Source organism: Schistocerca serialis, chromosome 3 (assembly GCF_023864345.2).
Source record: "Schistocerca serialis cubense isolate TAMUIC-IGC-003099 chromosome 3, iqSchSeri2.2, whole genome shotgun sequence".
NCBI classification, from domain to species: domain Eukaryota; kingdom Metazoa; phylum Arthropoda; class Insecta; order Orthoptera; family Acrididae; genus Schistocerca; species Schistocerca serialis.
In genome coordinates, this window is record NC_064640.1 from 394,606,587 (window position 1) to 394,627,813 (window position 21,227).

The 21,227-nt window shown below is 37.0% G+C and overlaps 1 protein-coding gene across 3 annotated transcripts in view; it reads right to left on the reverse strand.

Annotated features, from left to right (window-relative positions):
- Positions 1 to 15,160: 15,160 nt before the first annotated feature.
- Positions 15,161 to 21,227, reverse strand: part of LOC126470249 (beta-1,3-galactosyltransferase 5-like) — a 180,293-nt gene continuing 174,226 nt past the window's right edge. For 2 of the 3 annotated variants that reach the window (XM_050097961.1, XM_050097963.1), the window contains one exon: positions 19,888 to 20,023. In XM_050097961.1, coding sequence (XP_049953918.1) covers positions 20,005 to 20,023 — 19 coding nt within the window. In that variant the 3' untranslated portion in view covers positions 19,888 to 20,004. Of the gene's footprint in view, positions 20,024 to 21,227 lie in introns of all 3 variants that reach the window. The other variant, XM_050097960.1, reaches the window with a different exon arrangement.

Here is a 21,227-nt window from a genome sequence, read left to right on the forward strand (position 1 = left end):
AAAAGTTGTATAGCACCCCAGGCCAGGGGAAACTTACCAAATGGGATGAGAAGGAAAGACTGATTGTTGCGGACTGAACTGGAAGAGAGTTAAAAACTTGAGAGCTTAAAGGAGGAAGATAGGGTAGTAAGCAAGACAGAGATTACTGACAGAACATCATGCAAGAATTAATATATTGCTTGACAACTGGTAAGGAACAAAGACTTTTTTGGACTGGAGCTGTCACAGGAAATGACAGACAATACAAAAAACAGTAGATAAGTAATAGAGGTTGGCTGGTATATTTATAATGAAAAATGGTACAGATTTCACCACAAGGGAAAGCAGGATAACAGACATAAATAATGTTCATGTTTGAAACAGTTCAGACTCCCAACATGAAGGTACTGGACTCTCAGTAAGAAATATGCCCTCCTTGGGCACTAATGCACATTTTGCACTTTTATTCATGCTTGCTACCAAACTGTTGAGGAGTCCTTGGGATATATTTTTCCACTTCTCTCTCAAGGTGGTTATCAGTTACTACACAGTTCGGTGAAGGAGTGCTCATTGACAAACATGTCTGCCAAGACCAGGCATGTTATCTACCAAGGAGTGAGATGACTTTTCACCACAAGTGCTATGTATCGGTCCTTTTGCAGTGTGGTGGTCTATCTACAACCACTGGCATACCTTCACATAGCATTTCTACCTCCAGTGGCCTCTTTTCATCACAAGATGACACCTTTGAGTTTTGGACACACCCATTACTGTGGCCACAGCAGTGACATTTTAATCTGCTTTGAGCCATCCAACTACTCCTCCACGATTGTAAGCAGTCAAATGAAGTCTTGCAGACATGTTGCCATACCACACAGTAATTGGTTTCACAACAACCTTTGTCAAACACAGTACTGCATGAACTTCTTTAATGCATACAGTGCCTTCATACAGAGGCTTTGCAGCAGCTAACACATCCAGTGCTCTATATTTCCTGTTACTATCATTGGTCGGATGTTCTGTAGCAATGTCAGTTGTTCCTTTAGCAGTTTTCAGGTGTTCCTTAGCAACTGTCAGTTGTTCCTTAGCAACTGTCAAGCATTGTAAGAGCAGAAAGCTAACAGTATTGTATGCGGTAGAAGTGGGGTTGGGGAAAACTAGACAGGTCAAAAAATAAAAGGTATAGAAAAGTAAAAGGGAATTACGAAAGGAATACTTGCTGAGAAGAAATGCTGAGACTGAAGAAACTAAAGAACATAACCAGCATAAATTAAGACCAGGTGGGTGGTGAGAACCAAGGATATGTTGTAACGCCAGTTCCCATCTGCAGAGTTCTGAGACTGGTGTCTGTGAGAAGAATCCATGTGGCATGTGGGGTGAAATGGGCACTGAAGTCACGCCTTTCATATTGTAGAGCATGAAAAAACAATCTATCTATCCCGTTGTGTCATTGTTTCGAAAATTAATTATTTTCATTGATATATTGGCTACTGTGGCCATCATTGCTTCTTACGCAACCCGTTATCAGTCTTTGTTGTCGTCTGTTTTGTTCAAACTGTCGTCTGTTTTCGATCTTACATGCTGTTTCGCTGTTTATTTGCCGTACCAACCTCTTGCCCCAACATCTTTTTCAGTGGCATTACTGATTTCCGCGCCCTTAGACGGGTTCAGTGCTATTTACGAATTTGCATTTAACTCTTTGCTTGCGGTTCGCTGTATTGCAGGGCCTTCTCCCAATCATCTTTCGCCAATTTATTTGCAAATTTGGCAGAACTTTTCTTTCCCATACGCTACAGCAACATCAGCAGTTACTTGCTTCTACGTCATTCTTTCACGTTTTTGTGCGTTTGTTTTTCGCCAAACAGTACTGATCGCCTGTTACTGCCGTCTCCTGCATTATTTTATTTCCCACGCACAGTACATTCTGTTTTCCTCAATGACTTACTCTTTCTGTTTAGCCTGTTCTTTTTTTTAACTTTTGTCTGCTTTCATGTCTTTTACACGATATTTCGCAATTTACTCTTTCGTATCACAATTTTTTCGTTTCATACAGTCCGCTTTTCTGGCGAGAATTTCTCGCCCACTAATTACCTCTTGTTAACCCTTGCCGGTTCTCACGATTTTCTTACAAATGTTTCTTCATTTTTCCGATCTTTTTCCTTGCTTGTCTACCTTCTCTCTCTCGCTTTTCCCCCTCTGCTTCTTTTTTGCCACTCCCACCATCAATCGTATTCCAAACCCTCCTCTGTTACCATAAAGAATCCCGCCACATATTATATTCGATCCTTTTGAAAACATGCTTTTGTACTATCAAAACTAAGGTCCCACATTCTGTTTCTTGAAAGCTGCTTGTTCCTAGAGGTTACGCCCAAAGGCCTAACACTGAGAGTCCCTGTTTCTGTGTGTAATCCTACTCTAAACCTGCCCCTTTTACAGTTCAAATACAGCAATCTCTCGCACTTACTTGGCTTAATCTGTGACGTGTATGCCTCGCCTGCCAGTTTCCACTCCAACAGACTTCTCTTCTTCTACAAAATCCTGCAGTTATCTGCCCCCCCCCCTCCCAAGTGTCCTTCAATAGTATCATCCACCAAGCCAGCATCAATTGCAAGAATAGGCCAGACTTCATCTCAAAAAGCTATCCTACCTTCTCCTTAACAGGTGTTTCCCTTCTTGTACCTCTCCAGCTCTAGAGCCACATCATCAACCACCACTCCTCTCCTACAAATCGACCTCAGCCAACCTTCTTAACATCCCCCAGCCTTCACCACTGCCTCTCACAGCAATGACAATTCATGATCACAAGAAACAGACACAAAAGTATAGTGTACTCAACCTTTTATCTAAGGCACCCTCCCTTTCTGAAGTGTGTGTATTATCCAAGAGTCTCACTTTCAGCCCTGCAGCCCAAAACCTGTATTTAATCATGCTGCTTTTGTGAATGACCTACTGTCCTTGATGTGTAATGTCAACTGAAAATATCACTTTGCAACTCAATTCCAACCTTTGCAACAGCAAATTTGACACAGAACCCTGCTTTGAACACTTCTGACCATGATCCCCTCTCGATCCATTACCACTACCTCAAAATCATCCCTTACAAGAATTTTTAACATCCAGCATTGCTTCACAACCTTTTATGAGGTCCCTCCAACATGACACTAAGGTGTCCTCGGGAGCACTCCAGGCTCTTCAGTCCCTAAAAACTGATGACTGTCATCATCCTCCTGTCAGAAAAGGGATCTACCACTGTGATATTTGACCAATGGGAGCATGTGAGTGAGGGTCTGTGCCGGCTTTCTGACACCTTTACATACAGCACCTGCCATCAAGATCCCATCCCTGTGATACAAATTGACCAACAATACCTCCTTCAAACCCAAGGCCACTCACAAGGGCTAACACCTCAATTCATAGAACTTCTTACCCCACCAAAACCATGCACTCCCAACTTTTACCTTCTTCCTAATATCCACAAACTCAATCATCTTGGCTGTTCCATAATTGCTGATTTCAAAGCACCCACTGAAAGTACATCTTCCTTAACTGAACAACATCTGCAACCTATAATACAAAGACTCCCTTCCTATAATAAAGACACAAACTATTTTCTAGATCATCTGAAATCTGTGCCCATCCCACTCCTATCAGACACATTGTTTGTCACCATTGATGTCACCTTTCTCTATACCAGCATCCCCCATGTACACGTTTTAACCTACCTGATCCCCAAACTATGACATCTCCTTCCTCACCTAATCAACTTTATACTCACCATCAGCTACTGTGCATTTGAGGGGGCAGACATACAGACAGATCATGGAGATGGACATGGGAACTTGGATGGCTTCTTTCTATGCCAGCCTTCCCCTGGGTCACTTGGAGGGGGCTTTCCTGGAATCCACAAGTGTTCAGATCCTGGTTTGGTTTAGATACATTGACGACCTCTTTACCATAGGGAGTCATGAGCAGGCTAATCTGTTAAAATTTTTGGAATCACTTAATACATTCTCTCAATTAAATTTCACATCCTTCTGTTCCAAATCCCATGCCACTTCCTTGATGTTAATCTCATCCTCACCAAGGTTCAGCTACACACTTCCATTTACATTAAACCTAGCAACAAACAACAGTAATTTCATTTTGACACTTGGTCATTCTTACCATGTCAAACAGTCCCTCCTGTACAGCCTTGGCATTCAAGGCAAACATATTTGTTCAGATGCAGACTATTGACAGTAATACACCACAGTTCTCAACTCAGCCTTCACTTGATGTAATTACTTCACCAGCCTAGTTCAAAACACATTTCCCATGCCATCACAGCCAATCCTGGTACTACTGATGCTTCCAAAACACCGCTTAGGAGTACACCTCTCATCACTCAGTATTATCCTGATCTTGAGTGTATTAATCAGCTACTTTGAGAAGGCTATGACTTTCTAAAATCAGCCACGAAATGAGGTCCATTCTGTCCAACATTTAGCCCACCACACACAGAATAGCTTTCTGTCACCCCCCCCCCCTCCCCCCAATCTCTGCAGTGTACCTACCCTATTGTTCCTATCCCTGTGACCATCTCCACAGTAAGATCTGCCCTATGCACCCTTCTACCACTACCACTTGTACAAGTCCTGTAACTGGGAAAACATGTACTACCAAAGGGTGAGCTATCTGTAAAACAACATACCATGTACCAGCTGTTGTGTATACACTATTTGGCCTTCTACATTGGTGTGAGTGCCACCAAGTTACCAGTTAGGCTAGATGGGCATAGACAGAGTGTTTAAACTGCCATCACACAATATCCTGTTGCAGGGCATGCTGTACAACATGATAGTCACGACCTCAGTGCCTTTCACCACACATGCCATCTGGATTCTTCCCCCAAACACCAGTTTCTCAGAATTCTGCAGGTGGGAATGGTTGTCACATGTTCTCACTCATCTGGCCTTAATTTATGCTAACCATGTCTTTAGTTTTCTCAGTCTCAGCATTTCTCTCAATAACTATTCCTTTCTTCATTCACTTTTAGCTTTTTCTATCTTTCATTGTCTAACCTGTCTATTTGTCCCTGCCCCCCCCCCCTCCTACCACGTATAAGACTGCACACTTAGCTTTACACTCTTATTAACTCTTTTATGATGTTTTGTCAGTAATCTCTGTATTGTTTATTATATGTCCTCCACATTTAAGCTCTCACATTTTCAAATCTTATCCAGTGCAGTCTCCAACAACCAGTCTTTTCTTCTCATCCCATCTGGCAAGGCTCCCCTGACCCACAATTCTGGGTAAGAAACTTCCTGGCAGATTAAAACTGTGTGCCCGACCGAGACTCGAACTCGGGCACACAGTTTTAATCTGCCAGGAAGTTTCATATCAGCGCAAACTCCGCTGCAGAGTGAAAATCTCATTCTGGAATTCTGGGTAAGTTTTGCTAACTCTCCTTATTTCCTAAACTTCACTAGTCCATTTTCTTCATCCCTCTTTCTTCCCCTTCAACCCCTCTGCCAGAGGAAGGAGCCATTGAATCTGAAAGCTTGCTCATTTCCTTAACCTATGGATGGGTTTTCTCCTTCCACCATTTGATGAGTATGATTTTTTATCTATCCAATTATACTATATTTTCAAAAATTATACAAGAACAGATTATAGGTTGCACAAAATAAGGGCAAAAAGATTTTTCAGTATTTTAAATGAAAATGTAAACAACACTGTGACAGCTTGTTTTGACTGTCAGCAGAATCAACCCTTACCCAAACTGTCAACTGAAGTAGTATTTTAGTCCAGGCATGTGAGGTTTTATAACAGTATGTCCTTAAAATATTTACAGAAGAAAGTACACAAGGTAGTTAACTACACATGGGTTGAGACTGACTAAGGAAGGGGACAAATGAAATTGTGTCTGCTGTGAGAGACTTTAGAAATTCTTTAGAGCAAGATCTAATAAAATAAGATGTGGAAAATCTTGATCTCAGATTATCTCCTGATTCTTGCGGCTCCCAAAACAAAAACTCCGCAATGGTGGCAAAGCTTATGAGTAACATTGAAAGCTCAAAGGTATTTAAAGGAATTCAACATTATTTCCTAACATGTGGACATAGCTCTTTGTCTCTTTACAGGGTTTTTGACCTGACTGAAAAACTTTGAAAACATAAAACACTCATTCTACCCTCAGAATGTCATAACATTTTGGGAAAGTTTGGGGCAGTTAAAGTATGGGGTAAAAACTGGTATTGTTATTATAAGAAAACAATCTCCTAATGTGTAATGAAGGCCAAATTGTCTTTTAAGGTATCTGAGGCAAGAGTTCTGCATTATGTAAAATGACCTAAGACCAGGGCACAATGTCTTTTTCAAAGTTCTTGCTTCACTATACTGACAGACAGATGTTGAAGTCCTGAAACCTGGAAAGAGGAGTGCTTCAGTAATGTTTGAAATACCGGTACCTCAACTTCCATCATTGCATAACGTAAGCAAAAATAAAGCTGCTGACATGAAGAAGTTCAGAGGAAAGTAAAGAGTACTATTCAGAACTTATACAGGGGAATGCAAATGATACTGAAGACAAAATACTGTACTGTGAAGAGCCTTTATACTGAAGAGGACTGTGTTACAGATTTCACACAGCATTAAATCTAAACATTATACTAAAATATGTACTATTGCTGTAGTTGTCATGTTCACATATCACTATGAGTTTTATGTCTGTCCCTGGTAGCTGAGTGGTCAGCGCAATGAAATGTCATGCCTTTTCTCATATTAGTTGTTGACAAGCAAGATGTTAAAGTGCAGTTAGGGACAAATAAGGAACAGGGTACCAGGTCTCAATTATTGTGGAGATAAGTGCTATACTTTGTCAGGTACCTAAACCTGTGGTTATGTGATGCTCAGATAGGCACTAGGCTTTCCAGAGCTCCCTGAATTTTCCAAACAGACAAAAAGCTCCTGTACCTTACTGCTAAATCCTGTAATGTTTTGATGAAATAAGCTTTTCTGTTCATTTTTTAAGCATTTTGTGGGGCTCTTCTGTTATTTTGACTTATTTCAAAACAAGGTTCCCGAATCCTGATTCTAACTCAAGAAAGGTATCTCTGTGACACCCGTAATGACAGGGATCTTGCTTAGTGTAATAGTGCCCCTCTGCCCCCCCCCCCCCCCCCACCACCCCGCCCATCCCCACTGGACATTAGCTGCCAGAAGCTCAGCCAACCTATCTTCCCTCTCCTATTCAGATGTTTTTGCAGCTACAGGAAATATACTCACATAAAATGTCATTTCAGTCAGCAGCTATCTGCTCAACTCAGTGTTCACTTAACTCACAGCAGTGTTAACCCATAGCCAATCGTGGCACTGTAGGAACTACGCAAATCTCACGTTTATGTGCATAGTTGCATTCAAGTAACCCCCTAATGCCGTAATTACTGTCATCCAGGCTGTTCTCTGTTCCACCTACTACATTAACCTGTTCCTCTACGGCAAAATCTTTTCACAAATTGTGTGTGTCCTCTGTGACCTGACAAAGTATAGCACTTGGCTCCACAATAATTGTGACCTGGTACCATGTTCCTAATTTGTCCCTAGTCTTCTCTTTTGGTACGGACTTACACTCTCTTCTTTATTTATTTTTATTTAGAACACACCGTTATTTGATTGTGTATTATTGTAATCTGTATATTACTATAAATCTAGACTGTATGGAAGAAAAACACAAATACAGACAAATGCCAATGTATTCTTTCAAAATATACTGTATTACTGTGGCTCAGCACCGCTGAAAACTTTTTACACTTAGTTTCTTTGCTAGAAATCTGCTGCACCCTACCCTACTATGACCTACAGCTGGATGAGGCTTTTCCCCCACTACTTCAGGTAACAAGTCAAATTTATTCAATACTATAAGCTCAAATGTAGATGAAGCTGAAGAGCTGTTCCTCTTTCACCCAGTGATTGTTACATTCACACAGTTCTCTTGATCTTTTTAGCAATTATATGGAGAGCAAAAGTAGTTGCATTAAATTGTTTGAGAAGCTTAATAAGATGCTTCTTCCAGTTTTTATCACTACGTAAACCCAAAAAAAAAATTACCAACTCTTCTCATGTACTACATCAGTTGTTTGGATTACTCTTACATGTTGTATAGAACTCAATACAATTGCTTTTTTTTTTTTTTTTTTTTTCAAAATTTATGAAGAGTCCATTTTTTGAGAACCACTTAACAATTCTTTGGAAATATCATTAACAGTATCTTTTGTTGCATTCTCTCTAATGAGATTTATTATAAACTGGTAATATCTGCAAAAAGTACCAATTTTGCTTGTTGAATGTTAAGTGGACGGTCATTCATGTATATAAGAAATAGCAGTGTACCCAAAATTAATCACTGTGAGATTCCCTTTGTGATTTCTACCTAGTCACTACAGTTTTCTATCCTTCCACTATGGTTTGGATTATTCAGTACACGTTTTTGTATTCTGTTTGTAAGTATAATTCAGACCAGTTGTGTGTAAAACTATCAATTCCATAAAACTTGAGCTATCCTCAGTCTGTGCCATTATCCATATAATAAACAATTTGGGAAGACCACAAAAAATATCAACTGGTGATATTTTATTATTTAAGGCTTGTAATGTTTGATGAGTGATGTATAAGTAGCATTCTCAATCAAACAACCATTCTGGAATCCAAACTGTGATATGCTAAGTAAACTGTGTCCAATTAAGTGTGAGACTACTCTAGAGTTAAGCACTTTTTATGAATACTTTGGTAAAGGATGTCAGTAAGGAAACTGGACAATAACTGTTTAAGTCTGTCTTGTCACATTTCTAATGAAGAGGTTTAACAATTGCATATTTTACCCTGTCTGGTAACATTCCCTGTGCCAGTGATGCTTTACACTTATAATTAAGAACATTAATTATTAAGTTGGAAACTTTTCAGAATTTTGTTTGAAATTCCATCAACACTACTTGAGGTTTTGTTTTTTAGAATTTTTGAAGTCTTATTACTTTCAGTGAAGGATGTTAGTGCTACCTCTAGTTACTTCACATTTTGTGGAATGATATTTTTAGTATGTTCCCTTGCTTCTTCAAATGAACCATTTAATCCTATCTTCACTGTTACTTTTAGAAAGTGATTGTTAAAAGTACTTGCAACTTGTGAATTACTGGTCACAACATTATCATTTAGTTTTATTGTTGTATGGTATATTATCAGAGAAGTAATCTGCACTAACAACTCACAAAACATGCTTCTAGGTCTGATTCAACAAAAAAACTACTTGTCTCAATATTTTTGACTTTGTGTCCAACTTCTACATATGTTGTAACTCTTGCTTTTCCTGTGTCAAATCTACATAAAAATAGTGCTGGTCCATAATTCATGATGTTTAACTTCTCCAGTCCTGTCATTCTTCAGCTCCTGTTGGCATAATACTTCTTGTCAAAATAGTTCATGGTGAACTGACGGATGTCGGTGTCCAGTGAGCACATTATTTCAGCAAACAACCATGTTGCCTTCATGAACGGACTGATTGGGAGGGGGGGGGGGGGGGGGGGCCGAACCATGCTTTTACCTCCTTTCCCTTTCACTCCAACTGGCTGCTCCATTGGTTGTCGGCACCCATCTTCGGAAACATCAAGTGTACACCATCTTCTGCCCACCATCTAAAACACAGGCAGTACTTGGTAATGCAAAGGATGACCTTGGACTACAGAAATCGGAGATCTATCAGATACACTGCCAATATGGTAAGACTTATATAGGTCAGATGGTGTGTACTGTCAAAATTCATTGCTGCCATACCAGACTGCAGCAAACTAACAATTCTGCAATTCTGGTGGAATCGCATGGAATGGACTATGAACACACCAAGGTTCTGACACAGATGTCAAAATTATGGTGGTGTGTCATTTATGAACGTATTGAGATTCAAGTAAGGAAACTGCTAACAAATTGTGATAACAGGGATGCACCTAGCAAGGCATGGGACCCTGATATTAGAATGGTCAATAAGATGAATAAGATACTAGACAACAAACTGACTTGGGGGGAGCAGATAGAGGAAAAACAAGTGCGCAGACCACGGCACGAACCTAGGATGGAACAATGGATCAGCAGAAGCAGTGGGTGTAGGGATGCTGGGTGTGGACAGCCAATGGAGTGGCCAATTGGAGTGAGAGGAGGCAAAGGTAAAGGTGTGGCACTAGCTCCCCATCAGTCGGTTCATAAGTGCACCTGATGATGGCAATCTCGTCATTTGCAAAATATTGTGCCTGTTGGACACTGACATCCAGCAGTTCATCCATGAGCTATTTTTCCGTACATATACAGTCAAATGTGACAGTTATAGTCTTCTTTCATGACTGTACAATACAAACTTGGCCAAATATTGCAAAAATTGAAAGTTGCACTGCTCCTCATATACCTATAACTAATTAAAACATGTTTCCAACTGAAACTTCCCACAAAAAAGTATTAAAATCTTGCTCAATTTTTAACAGACTGAGAAACAGTAAAGTAGCTGCATGATGGTGGACATTATTTCTTAAAATCAGACTGGCAAAGTACTGAAATAAACCCTCCACACCAACTATTACACAAACTCTGCTAGGGAATACTTGTGTCATATTCTAGGACACCTGGAGTAATGCACAAACAAATCAAATTCGTGTACGCGTGCAAAATTTCTAAACATAAGCAATGCTAGTAAGAAGACCTGAGTACAAGTAAGGAGCATCTTTACTATTAACTATGATCCATAGCATATTTGAACAGACAATGTGGTTCTATTTACATAAGAGAACTGGGCAACACATCCAGTCTGAGGCTAAGCAAATTAAAAAATTAATTAGATAAGAATTAGCAGAAACAGAGATGTGTAACAGGGATAATACACTTTATACTAGTAGAAGCAATTCTTTTGTGGGTAAGGCAGAGGCTTTAAAGAACAAACAACACATTGACACATTCATATAATATTTATTACAAAAATCTTACTGATTACTTTTGAACATGATGTCCACATTTGGCAGCATACCTGTATTAGATTATACCACCAACTTACTACAGGCAAAAGAAACTTATTTACTTCTGTTTAAACAGTTTGTAGTATGATCATAAAGTAACGAGCAACATCATCACAACCATGCACTATCCTTTAAATATGTACTTTGAGTATTCCATAAAACTTGAGTAACAAGAGAAATTAAAATATTCTAAAAAAGCATCCTGCAGTACATTATAATATACAACACATACAAAAATACATTAAAAGGAAAGCCACTACACAGTATTTCATAAATTTCACAAACCAAAAAACTACTATTTTACAGGCTGACAAGAGCTCAACAATAAGTTCCATGCAACACGATTCTTTCATAAAACATTCTAGGACAGAGAAAAACATTTATTTAAGGTGCCACAACCTTCACAGCAAGTAAAAAATTAACATAATTTGCTAGAAATGACAAAAATTATGCTTTTTTAGCACTAGGAAGTATTTACTGAAGAAAGGCACATCAAATACTCTAAATGATTAGATGATATCTGCTAGAAAGATGGAATTTTTTTCTTGGGGGGGGGGGGGGGGGGAGGGAGGTGGTGGTGTAACACATTGAATGAAAGAACAGAAATCTAGCATACACACAGCCTGACCAACTGGAACACAATTTACAAAGAGAAATGTAATGTATGGTGGGAGATGAGAGGGAAGTGAGGTTGACAGTGAAAAAGGGATTGAAATAAAAACTTTTTACTTTTTCCAGCTAGCATGCAATACGAGAGAGCTACCACACGCATAATATGTACAACCATTTACACAATGGATGGCCAACAAATTCAACAGTGTTCTACATAAAATAAATGCTTCAAAAACTTGATATCAATCCCACAGCTACACTTACTACTTTATCAACGTGAAGCTAGTCACACAACAGCTAAAAACAATGTTTCCCATTTTTGTTGCTGGTGCTTCCAATACACAAACTTAGCAACTGTAAATGAAGAAAGTATCTCTTGGTGCCTAAGTATGCGTCAGCACAGAACTGAAAATGTCAGGGTTTGAATTCTACTCTGTCCTAGGATTTTGTCAATGCGATTTTTTTGTCTAATAAACTGTATATGAGAAAAAAAAGAGAGTTGTACCACAGTTAATGTTGTACAGAAAACTATAGGCACCTCTTACAATTTGCTGAATGTGCTGGTTCACCAGTCTGAGGAGAGAGAGAGAGAGAGAGAGAGAGAGAGAGAGAGAGAGAGAGAGAGAGAGAGTGTGTGTGTGTGTGTGTGTGTGTGTGTGTGTGTGTTTGTTTTTCAGTCAATTTAGTACTGCAAAGCTTCTTTATTTTCAGAATCAGTTTGTTCTTGAATATATATCATGGCCTAACGTTTACACAGTTTAATTAATAAGTTATCTACTTAAAGCAATGTCCATTCATGTCTGCAACTGTTTCACCACTTTGCATCATAATGGCTTTGCATACTTCATAGCAGTAAATCTGAAGCATTACTCTTCATGGATATAAACAATTTAATGTACAGTTCTGACTTTGGGTTAAGCAGGTGGTAGACTTTCGTTTATTGATAGAATACTTAGGAATTGAAATCAGTTTACAAAGGAGACCGCTTACAAATCACTTGTGTGATCAGTTCTAGAATGTTGCTCAAGTGTGTGAGACCCATACCAAACTGGACTAATAGTGGATACTGAACAAACACAGCAAAGGGTAGCATGATCAGTCACATGTTTGTTTGATCCGTCACAGAGATACTGAAGGAACTGAACTTGAAGACTCTTGAAGACAGATGTAAACTATTCCAAGAAAGTCTGTTAAAGTTTCAAGACCCAGCTTTAAATGATCACTCTAGCAGTATACTACATCCCCCTTTGTATCACTCAAATAAATGTAACATAAAGTTGACTATTGTAGACAGTATTTCTTGTGGGAAAGGGGGTGGTGGAATGGGATGGGTGAAAATGAAAATGTTAACATGGTGTAAGTATGACGAAAAGGGAAGGTTGGCTTTCATGATGACATACATGCTGTGGGGAGTGATGGGAGGGGAGGTAAAGAGAAAAAAAAACTAATACAATATAGGCAGAAGAAACACTTATTTGTAAAGCGAAGATGTCTTATAATCAGCAATACAAAAATATTTTGGGTACAAAGTCAAAATAAAATAGAGAGGTAAGAAAGCAAAATAAAATGCAAATACATAAAAGTTTGTCAGCAAAAACAATACTTTAACATTAGACACACAAATGAGTCAATGTAAGACACTATAGAATAGTAGTCAGGAATTCGTTCTGTATCTATGCAGAAGAGTAAGGTGCAAATGTGCTATATGAGTGAATGAATGAATTATATGGGTCATAAAATTTAACTGGAGTGAATTCAGGCATACTCAAGTTGGGCACATCTATGAAGAAAGCTGTTGCAGGTAACATGCAAACAGATTAATGTGACATTTTATTCATAAGAAAATACTCTAAATCCTAAAATTTCTGATACTCGTGCTCATTTTTTTTGAAGATGACTAATGAACTGAAGAATGCACAAAACATGTTTTACCTGTGGATCTTGTTCAAATGAAACCCCGTGAAGACACTGAAAAGTCAATTTTTGACAAAGACTAAATCTGAAATGAATGCAAATTTTTTGGGTGCCAAAGACATGACTGAAGGAAATTTTAGTGCAAATTTTGTATCTGCATGAGGATGATTTGAATTTAGTTCTCTATTCAATTATGACATTTCATTCCCCTTTGTGGTACTTGAGCAATACTTAGGGAGCACTCCTCCTGCAGCTATAGAAGAAATTTACATCAGCACACAATGATGATGATATTACTAAAAGGCTACAGCTAAGACTGTTATCCAATTTAAAATCGGGAAACTGGTTTTTCGTGGCTGTATTTTAGGTATTAATGTCTCAGTCGTACATCGATGTACCATGCCATAAATAATACCAGGACTACAAACAACACAAAATGTTGAGACATGTTTTGGAGGCTGTTCATAATGAGGAGGAATGGTAGTTTAAATCTCCACACTGACATCATCAATTATGTTTAATGAGGTTTCCCTAACCACTTCAGGCAAATTGTACAACAATTCTTTCAACAGGACTTTTCACTATCATACTTGTCTAATAGAGCTATGGCAATGTATTTAATGATCTTGACATCAATCGTGTTATAACTAACATCCTGTTTTCCAATAAACAAATGTGCAATATGATGATACAATGTGTACCGCTTTGTTTTCATCAAGTGCCCAGCTGTTCCCTTCTACTAACAAACAATAGAAAATTTCAGTCTAAGATATTTCAACAGCAAAGTAAAAATGGTATGAATTTGGCCTTATCATATATAGCATATTCAAACTTTTTTTCGCTACAGTCCTGGCGATACCTAAATGAAACATAAAAATTTCCACATACATCACCTGCCTGGTATTACATGTTCATTCCCAATAAAGAAACTTTGCAGCTTTAAGTTCTTTAACAATTAGATAACTAAAATGCTTCAACAACTTCTCTGGTAACCCGTACAAAGAATACATTAAAAACTCAGGTGTGTCCACATGCCCAGATGAAGGAAGCTTGCTCAGCCAACACACAGACAGAAGGTGAAACACAAAAGTAAGACTTGGTTGCCAGTCTCTCACAGCAATCTGACAAGATATAATCATACATATTTTGAATTATTAAGTAAAGAGCAATCACTATACTTCCTATTCAAATTGAGGTAATTAACTTTCACTGCACATTCATGAACTCTATTGTATCTTCAGAACTTCAGATAACAACTCTAAAATACAGGCATGGTGTTCTTCATATTTTGATTCTATCATTGAAAGTGCATGTTAAAAGGCATTCTAAATGTTTTTAGTTTCTGTAACATGTATTATGAAAGATGTAAGTATGATTAGAGATGAATGTATTACTTTGTAAAGAAACTCAACAACCAGCTATACGCCAGGACCGAAGGAACCAAGAAACACAAGATGTTGATGTACACAAGTTACTGATTAGCCCTGTCTGACCTGTAATGTGAAAAACACACACACACACACACACACACACACACACACACACACACACACACACACAAAATGTGAGACAAGCTAACTGTGAAACAAGATATATCTCTTCTTCAAAAAATACTGATTAAAAATATGTCAGCTGTTGCATCTGTTTACTGTGACAAAAACATGCTTGTTTACATCAAATTGAAAAGCAAACATTCTGAAGTCAATTACACACTTTAAATTTTGGATACGCTCAGTATGCACAAACACTTCCACCACATTGTCTTTAACACTTTCCTTTGTGTAAAGAAGATTACTAAAAACACCAAGTTTGTTTCTTAGACTACAATGAATAAAAATATCACTCAATTTTCAGTAAATTCAAACACCTCGTTTACCTATCTGTTTCATGATCATTAAACAATAAAGTTTATTATAAATGTCATTTAATTCAATTTAGTAATGAGTAAACAATATACATATTGTTAAATTTTGCTTTACAAACATCATGTGTAGGTCTACTTCATTTAAGCAATGAAACCAATCGATTGTCGACTCAATTTTCATTAATACTGTGCACAGTTTTCAGTGGTCCTACAAAGCTGTAAGTTTCAACTTCTGCAAATGTTCTTTAGGACAGTTAGCTAGTAAGGACATGTATCACTGATTTGCCAGATTTTATACATTAAATTTGGAAAAATGACACAAAAAATATCATAATTCACTTTTCACAAGTGCATAGATCAACACCAAAGCATTTACAACGGTACCCAGTAAATTCTAGTAGTTCATGGGGTAAGTAACAAAATATAGATTGATCCCATGTTTACATGAAATGGTATGTATTCCACTCCATATTATTTATAAATCTTCTACTTATTATAGTTAGAAGTTCTAAGTAAGATCCTAAGACAATTAACAAACATTTACAAAAATATTTAAAATGTAGCTACCACATTTACACACCTGACTGCCTCATTTTGCCATGTTTTATAATAGAAAAATAGAATTAAATCACCACCCTGAAACATTTGTCACCAACAACCACCACAACTCTGCATACTTCTGGAAAGTTGTCAGAAATAAGCATTCTTAGTAACAGTATAAAATATGATATGATAATTCAACTTCTTTAAAATCTTTTTCACTGGGTACTTGTAGCAAGATCAGACCCTCTACATTTAAATAATCAAAATTTCATTGACATCGACTAAGACCAGATGTCCAGAAAAAGGGAAAATAAATATTGGCCTTGTTGAACACAGGGGAGATAATCATACAGCACCACACTTATGTATAATGTGAAATGCATATACTTTTATAGTTCTACATCCAAAAAATACTTGTTTAACTTCCAGTTACAGTGAATTACACATTTTGCTCTAACATTAAACAACCTATTTCCCTTTGTTTTTCTAATATTTGATATTATACAGTCAGCAATTAACAGTTCAGTTCACTGGGGGCTCCTTCTAAAAAAATTTGTACCACTGTTTAGTGCAAAATCTCTCACCATGGTCTGTGCTCTCCCATTAATCTACCTATTGCTAACAACAAGCATCTTAAATGTTAGGAATATTTTAATAATGCTTCTGAAAAGGGGAAACAAGAATATTTACCAGCAGATGCAGATCCTACTCACCAAAAAGACACCGACTTAAGTGCCTCTGAAATCATAAATGGCAATGAATTCTAAATTTTGAGAAAGAAACATTCCTTTAAGTTTATATACGAAATAAGAAAAATGGTTGAGCACATGTTTTCATGTGAATAAACTACACTGAAGCTTGCACTACAATCCAATGTCTTACCAGTTCTAAGAAAAATTATAGTGCACTGTACACTTTACTAGCTTACTTCAAATCTAAAGCAAACAAACAAAATGGTGGCAGCATTAATCCTAAGTCTGCACTAAATTGTTGAACAAATGGATACCATTTATTAAGTAAGCATTCATGGAAAAAGCAATGAAACAAGTCAACAAGAATGTTGAGATGAGATGACAATTCAGGCACAAATGAAAAAGTATATCATCAAATAGTTTGGTTAATTGTGTGTTTAATTTTTTCTGTAGATTTACCCTTTGCTGTAAATGTCTCACTGGTGAGGAAAGGAGTATGCAAGAAAGAATTCATTAAATTTTATTCTGTAAATGTATACAAATGTATAAACATTCAGGTAGGATACTTCAGTAGTGAATATAAAAGGCTCATTTATGGACTGTGACAAGGCCTTTGAGTGTGGTGGACAGCTAACCTTGTTGTGTATTAGTAGCTGTAAAAACCAAACATTAGAGCTGCAGAAGCAGTAAAGTTTGAAGACAGACTCCTGTTGTCATTGTGAAAAAGCTGTTTGAATCAATGATCCACACCATGAAGCACAAGAAACAACAGTTCTGTTGAAATACTGAAATTCCTTCAAAAGAACATGGAAAATTTGAAATGAAAATGAAGGATTGAAGGAAAGAAATGTTTATGGAAGAATAGAGGAGACAACTCAAAGAGGAACAGGAAAGAAGAGAGGAAGAAGAGAAAGTAAGGCTGTGCAGGGAGACTACACAAAGGCAAAACTAATTTCCAAATATTTTGCTACTTATACATCAAATTCACAGTAAAAAAAAATGTAGTTTATTACTATCGCTTTTAAAGAAATTTTACAATTCTTTGTTTTCAATTCTTAAGCTATGATTCCCCGTATCTTCTTTCCCTCAATGACCAAAATAATCCCAGTGCACAAACTACGTGGACAATTCAAATAATTAAAAGTTTTTATCCAAATAATATGTCATTCGACTGGAACCAAACAGGTACAGGAAATTGTAGCAAAGTTTTGAACAGCAAGATTTTAAATGAACAGAGTATTTCCTAAATATAATCATAATATGCCTAAAACTTCTGTGCACAGTACTGATAAAACATCCTCTATATTGCACGGGCAACAACTTTCCTCTAGCACACATCATTAATGAAGATAGTATTACACACTCCAGCTGCAAGAAGTCATTTTGTCTGTTACAATCTTCACTCATTTTACAGTAGTGAGGGTATATGGGTGTGGGCAGCAGGTGGAAAGAGGGGGAGGGAGAGGAACAAGTGATAACCAGAATGCTAACAGCAACATTAGGAAAGATATATAAAGCCTAAATATTATAATTACAATTTTTTTCTTCTTCATTGTTTCTTCTTTCTGAATATGGATGGAATAGCAAAGGAATTTGTTTTTAATCATCACCAGTACTGTAAAAAACTGGTGACTGGCACTCAGTGTTTTAGTGCACACAACAGGCAAGAGATTTGTTGTGCTACTTCTCACAAAGGTTTTATATATTTACAACAGGAAAATGGTCTATAATACTGCTACAACTGAGATCGGTGGCAAAAAAGTGCTTTAGTATAAAAACAATTTATGTATTCTTGCTGTAATACTGGAAATTGAAATACAAGACACAAAAGAAATATAGAGCACCTACAGGTATATAAAAATCCTGGTAAAAGTAGCTACCTGGCAATTAGTATATGACAGTATAAAGTCTTATTTGAGAAGCTGAGTGAATTTATAAAAATAATGGTACAGATTTAAATTAAATGGCATACATTAAAAAATATAAATGCTTGTAAACAAGACAAAAGGAGAAACCCAACTGTAAAATGCACAAATGAACACATATTACACAAAATAAATATTACATGATGTCATATTCAACAAAATTTAAATAGTTGGGTTTCAAACATTCAGTCTTCATATCTATACACAACAGTGTACAGGTAACAACTATCTATTAAAGACATTGCAACCTGAACCAAAACTAATGAAATGGGAAACATATACAATAAATAGCAATACATAATGAACAGCACTTTATAAAGAATTTGCCATTATATGACAAGTCACATTTACAACAAGTACATTACGTGCATTTTGACCTTCCATCTAAAAGTTTTTTCCACAGATCAAACTGTTCGTGAAACTTAACCATGTGTATGCTGATAACTTTTTGTACAGCACAAGGGTTGAATGTTATTCGTTTATTCATGAATTCATTTGCATGAGTTCTTTTCACTTTCCTATCCTGTGCCACTATTCCTGTCATAAACACATCTTCAAGTTTTAAATATGTTTTGTTAAGTGCTGTTGCATACAAGTCATGCACCACATCTCCCGTTAATAAATAAGCTGGGCCAGTAGTGAAATCAGGGAACACAGAAGGCCGATACTGGTTTGGAGAGACATAATATTTAGATTTCTTGTTCCGTATGGGTTTCCACCTTTTTGCTAGTCTTCCAAAAATTGTTCTCTTGTCTTTTGAATGCTTGCTAACAAAACTAAGTAGTCTTGGAATATTTATAAACATGTCATCATCAGTCTTCAGCACAAACTTTATTTTACTGCAATAGCTATCAACCCATTCCAACATAGAAAGCGTTTTTAAAGTTAAATTATTGTAGGTATCAAAAAATTGTGCCATTATGATATCTCCATACATATCTGATTCAGTGGCTAGAGTCTGATTAGTTTTGTTATCTTGCACAGATCCAATGAGAAATGACATGGCAACATCTTTTCGTTGCTTGAAGCTTCCCCACGTTTGTCTAATGGCCATGCGTGCTTCAAAATGGGCTGGGGCTGATGTAATAATTATTAAAATTTGCAAATTTTGCCCATCATCTATACACAAATTTTCATTGGTAATGAAATAACCTGCATCAAATATGGTATTTGTCACAACAGCTTTGTCAGCAGGATCACTATTATTTGGTTTTGTTGCTGCTTTAACATTTGGTGCACTCTTCTCAGCTGCAGCTGTATTTGCAACTGGCTTTGGCTGTTTAGCAGCTTCACGAAGTGTTGTGTTGTGTGTTGAGTTTTCACCCATAGGTACAGAAACTACTCGTGAAGCAGCAGTAGAAATAGCATTTTTTGAAACTTTAAGAGCAGCAATATTGTTTTTCGATGCATCTACCTCTACAATAACAGAGCCATCTGGTGCTGTGATATTAGCTGCCTTTCTGTTTCCTGTAACACACATTTGTGATATTAATTGCAATTAATGAAGCATATATAAGAAAAAAATACAAATAATACTTTCAAAGAACATTAGCACTAACATCAAAATCTACTTATTAAATGCCATCAGCTTTTTAACTATATATTTTTATGTACATAATCCAGCTCCACCTATTAAGTAACTTGCATATCTCAAAGAGCACTACAAAATGGTTATTAATTTAAAGATAGGTAAAAAAGGCAATTTTATGGAAACATATCAGTGCACACCGCCCCCCCCCCTCCCCCCCCACACACACACACAGGGGAGCGACATAGACAGAGACAGGCGCAGAGAGAGAGAGAGAGAGAGAGAGAGAGAGAGAGAGAGAGAGAAGGTGGGGCTAAGAACATGCTAACTACAAATATGCAACTGCTATGATTAAATTCACCACTACCATCTTAATAAATTAGCAAAATTAAAAGAAATGTCACATGAGATCATCAACATACAACCTGCAATCTTGAGTTTATAAATAATGGGTGCAGAAACAGTTAGCATGCATGCATTCATTCAGCTTTATAAGCACCCACCTTCAGCATCGCTTAGTTGCTGCCAATTCGTATTAGATATTGCACGAAGCAAATTAAAGTCTGTAAAGTCTGCAAAAATGTTTGCCAACAGATGTGCAGTTATCAAATTCCTCTGCAGCTCTCACAGAAATATATTCTAATTTGTAGTAAGATTCTGCATAAATTCAGAAATTTTGCATGGAATTTTACCTGTATTTTCGTGAAATGTACGTAATATGTTATTTATATCTAAGTATTGCTTTAAATTTACGATAATGATTTTACTCTGCAAAAAAATACGAAGCAGTTGAAAGCCACTGTTTTACACCCCTCACGGTTACCAAGGCAAATCATTTGTTACAAGCTACTTCTGAAATAAATCACTTAACAATTCCTTACCTTTATGTAAAAAACATTTCAACCAATTGCTTCTCCCACAGTGCAGCAAAAATTATCAACAGAAATGTTTAGTGACTAACTATGAAAATTAGGGAAAATTGAGCTGCTTTGAACATCAATGCATTTAAAGCAGGAATAATGTGTCACAGAAAAGAGTGCTAGAAATTTAACTTCCTTTTTAAAGAAACAAAAACGACACTTATATGTGGCTTACTGCAGACTGATTACATTTTGATAAACGAAGTTTTATCTCACACATCTA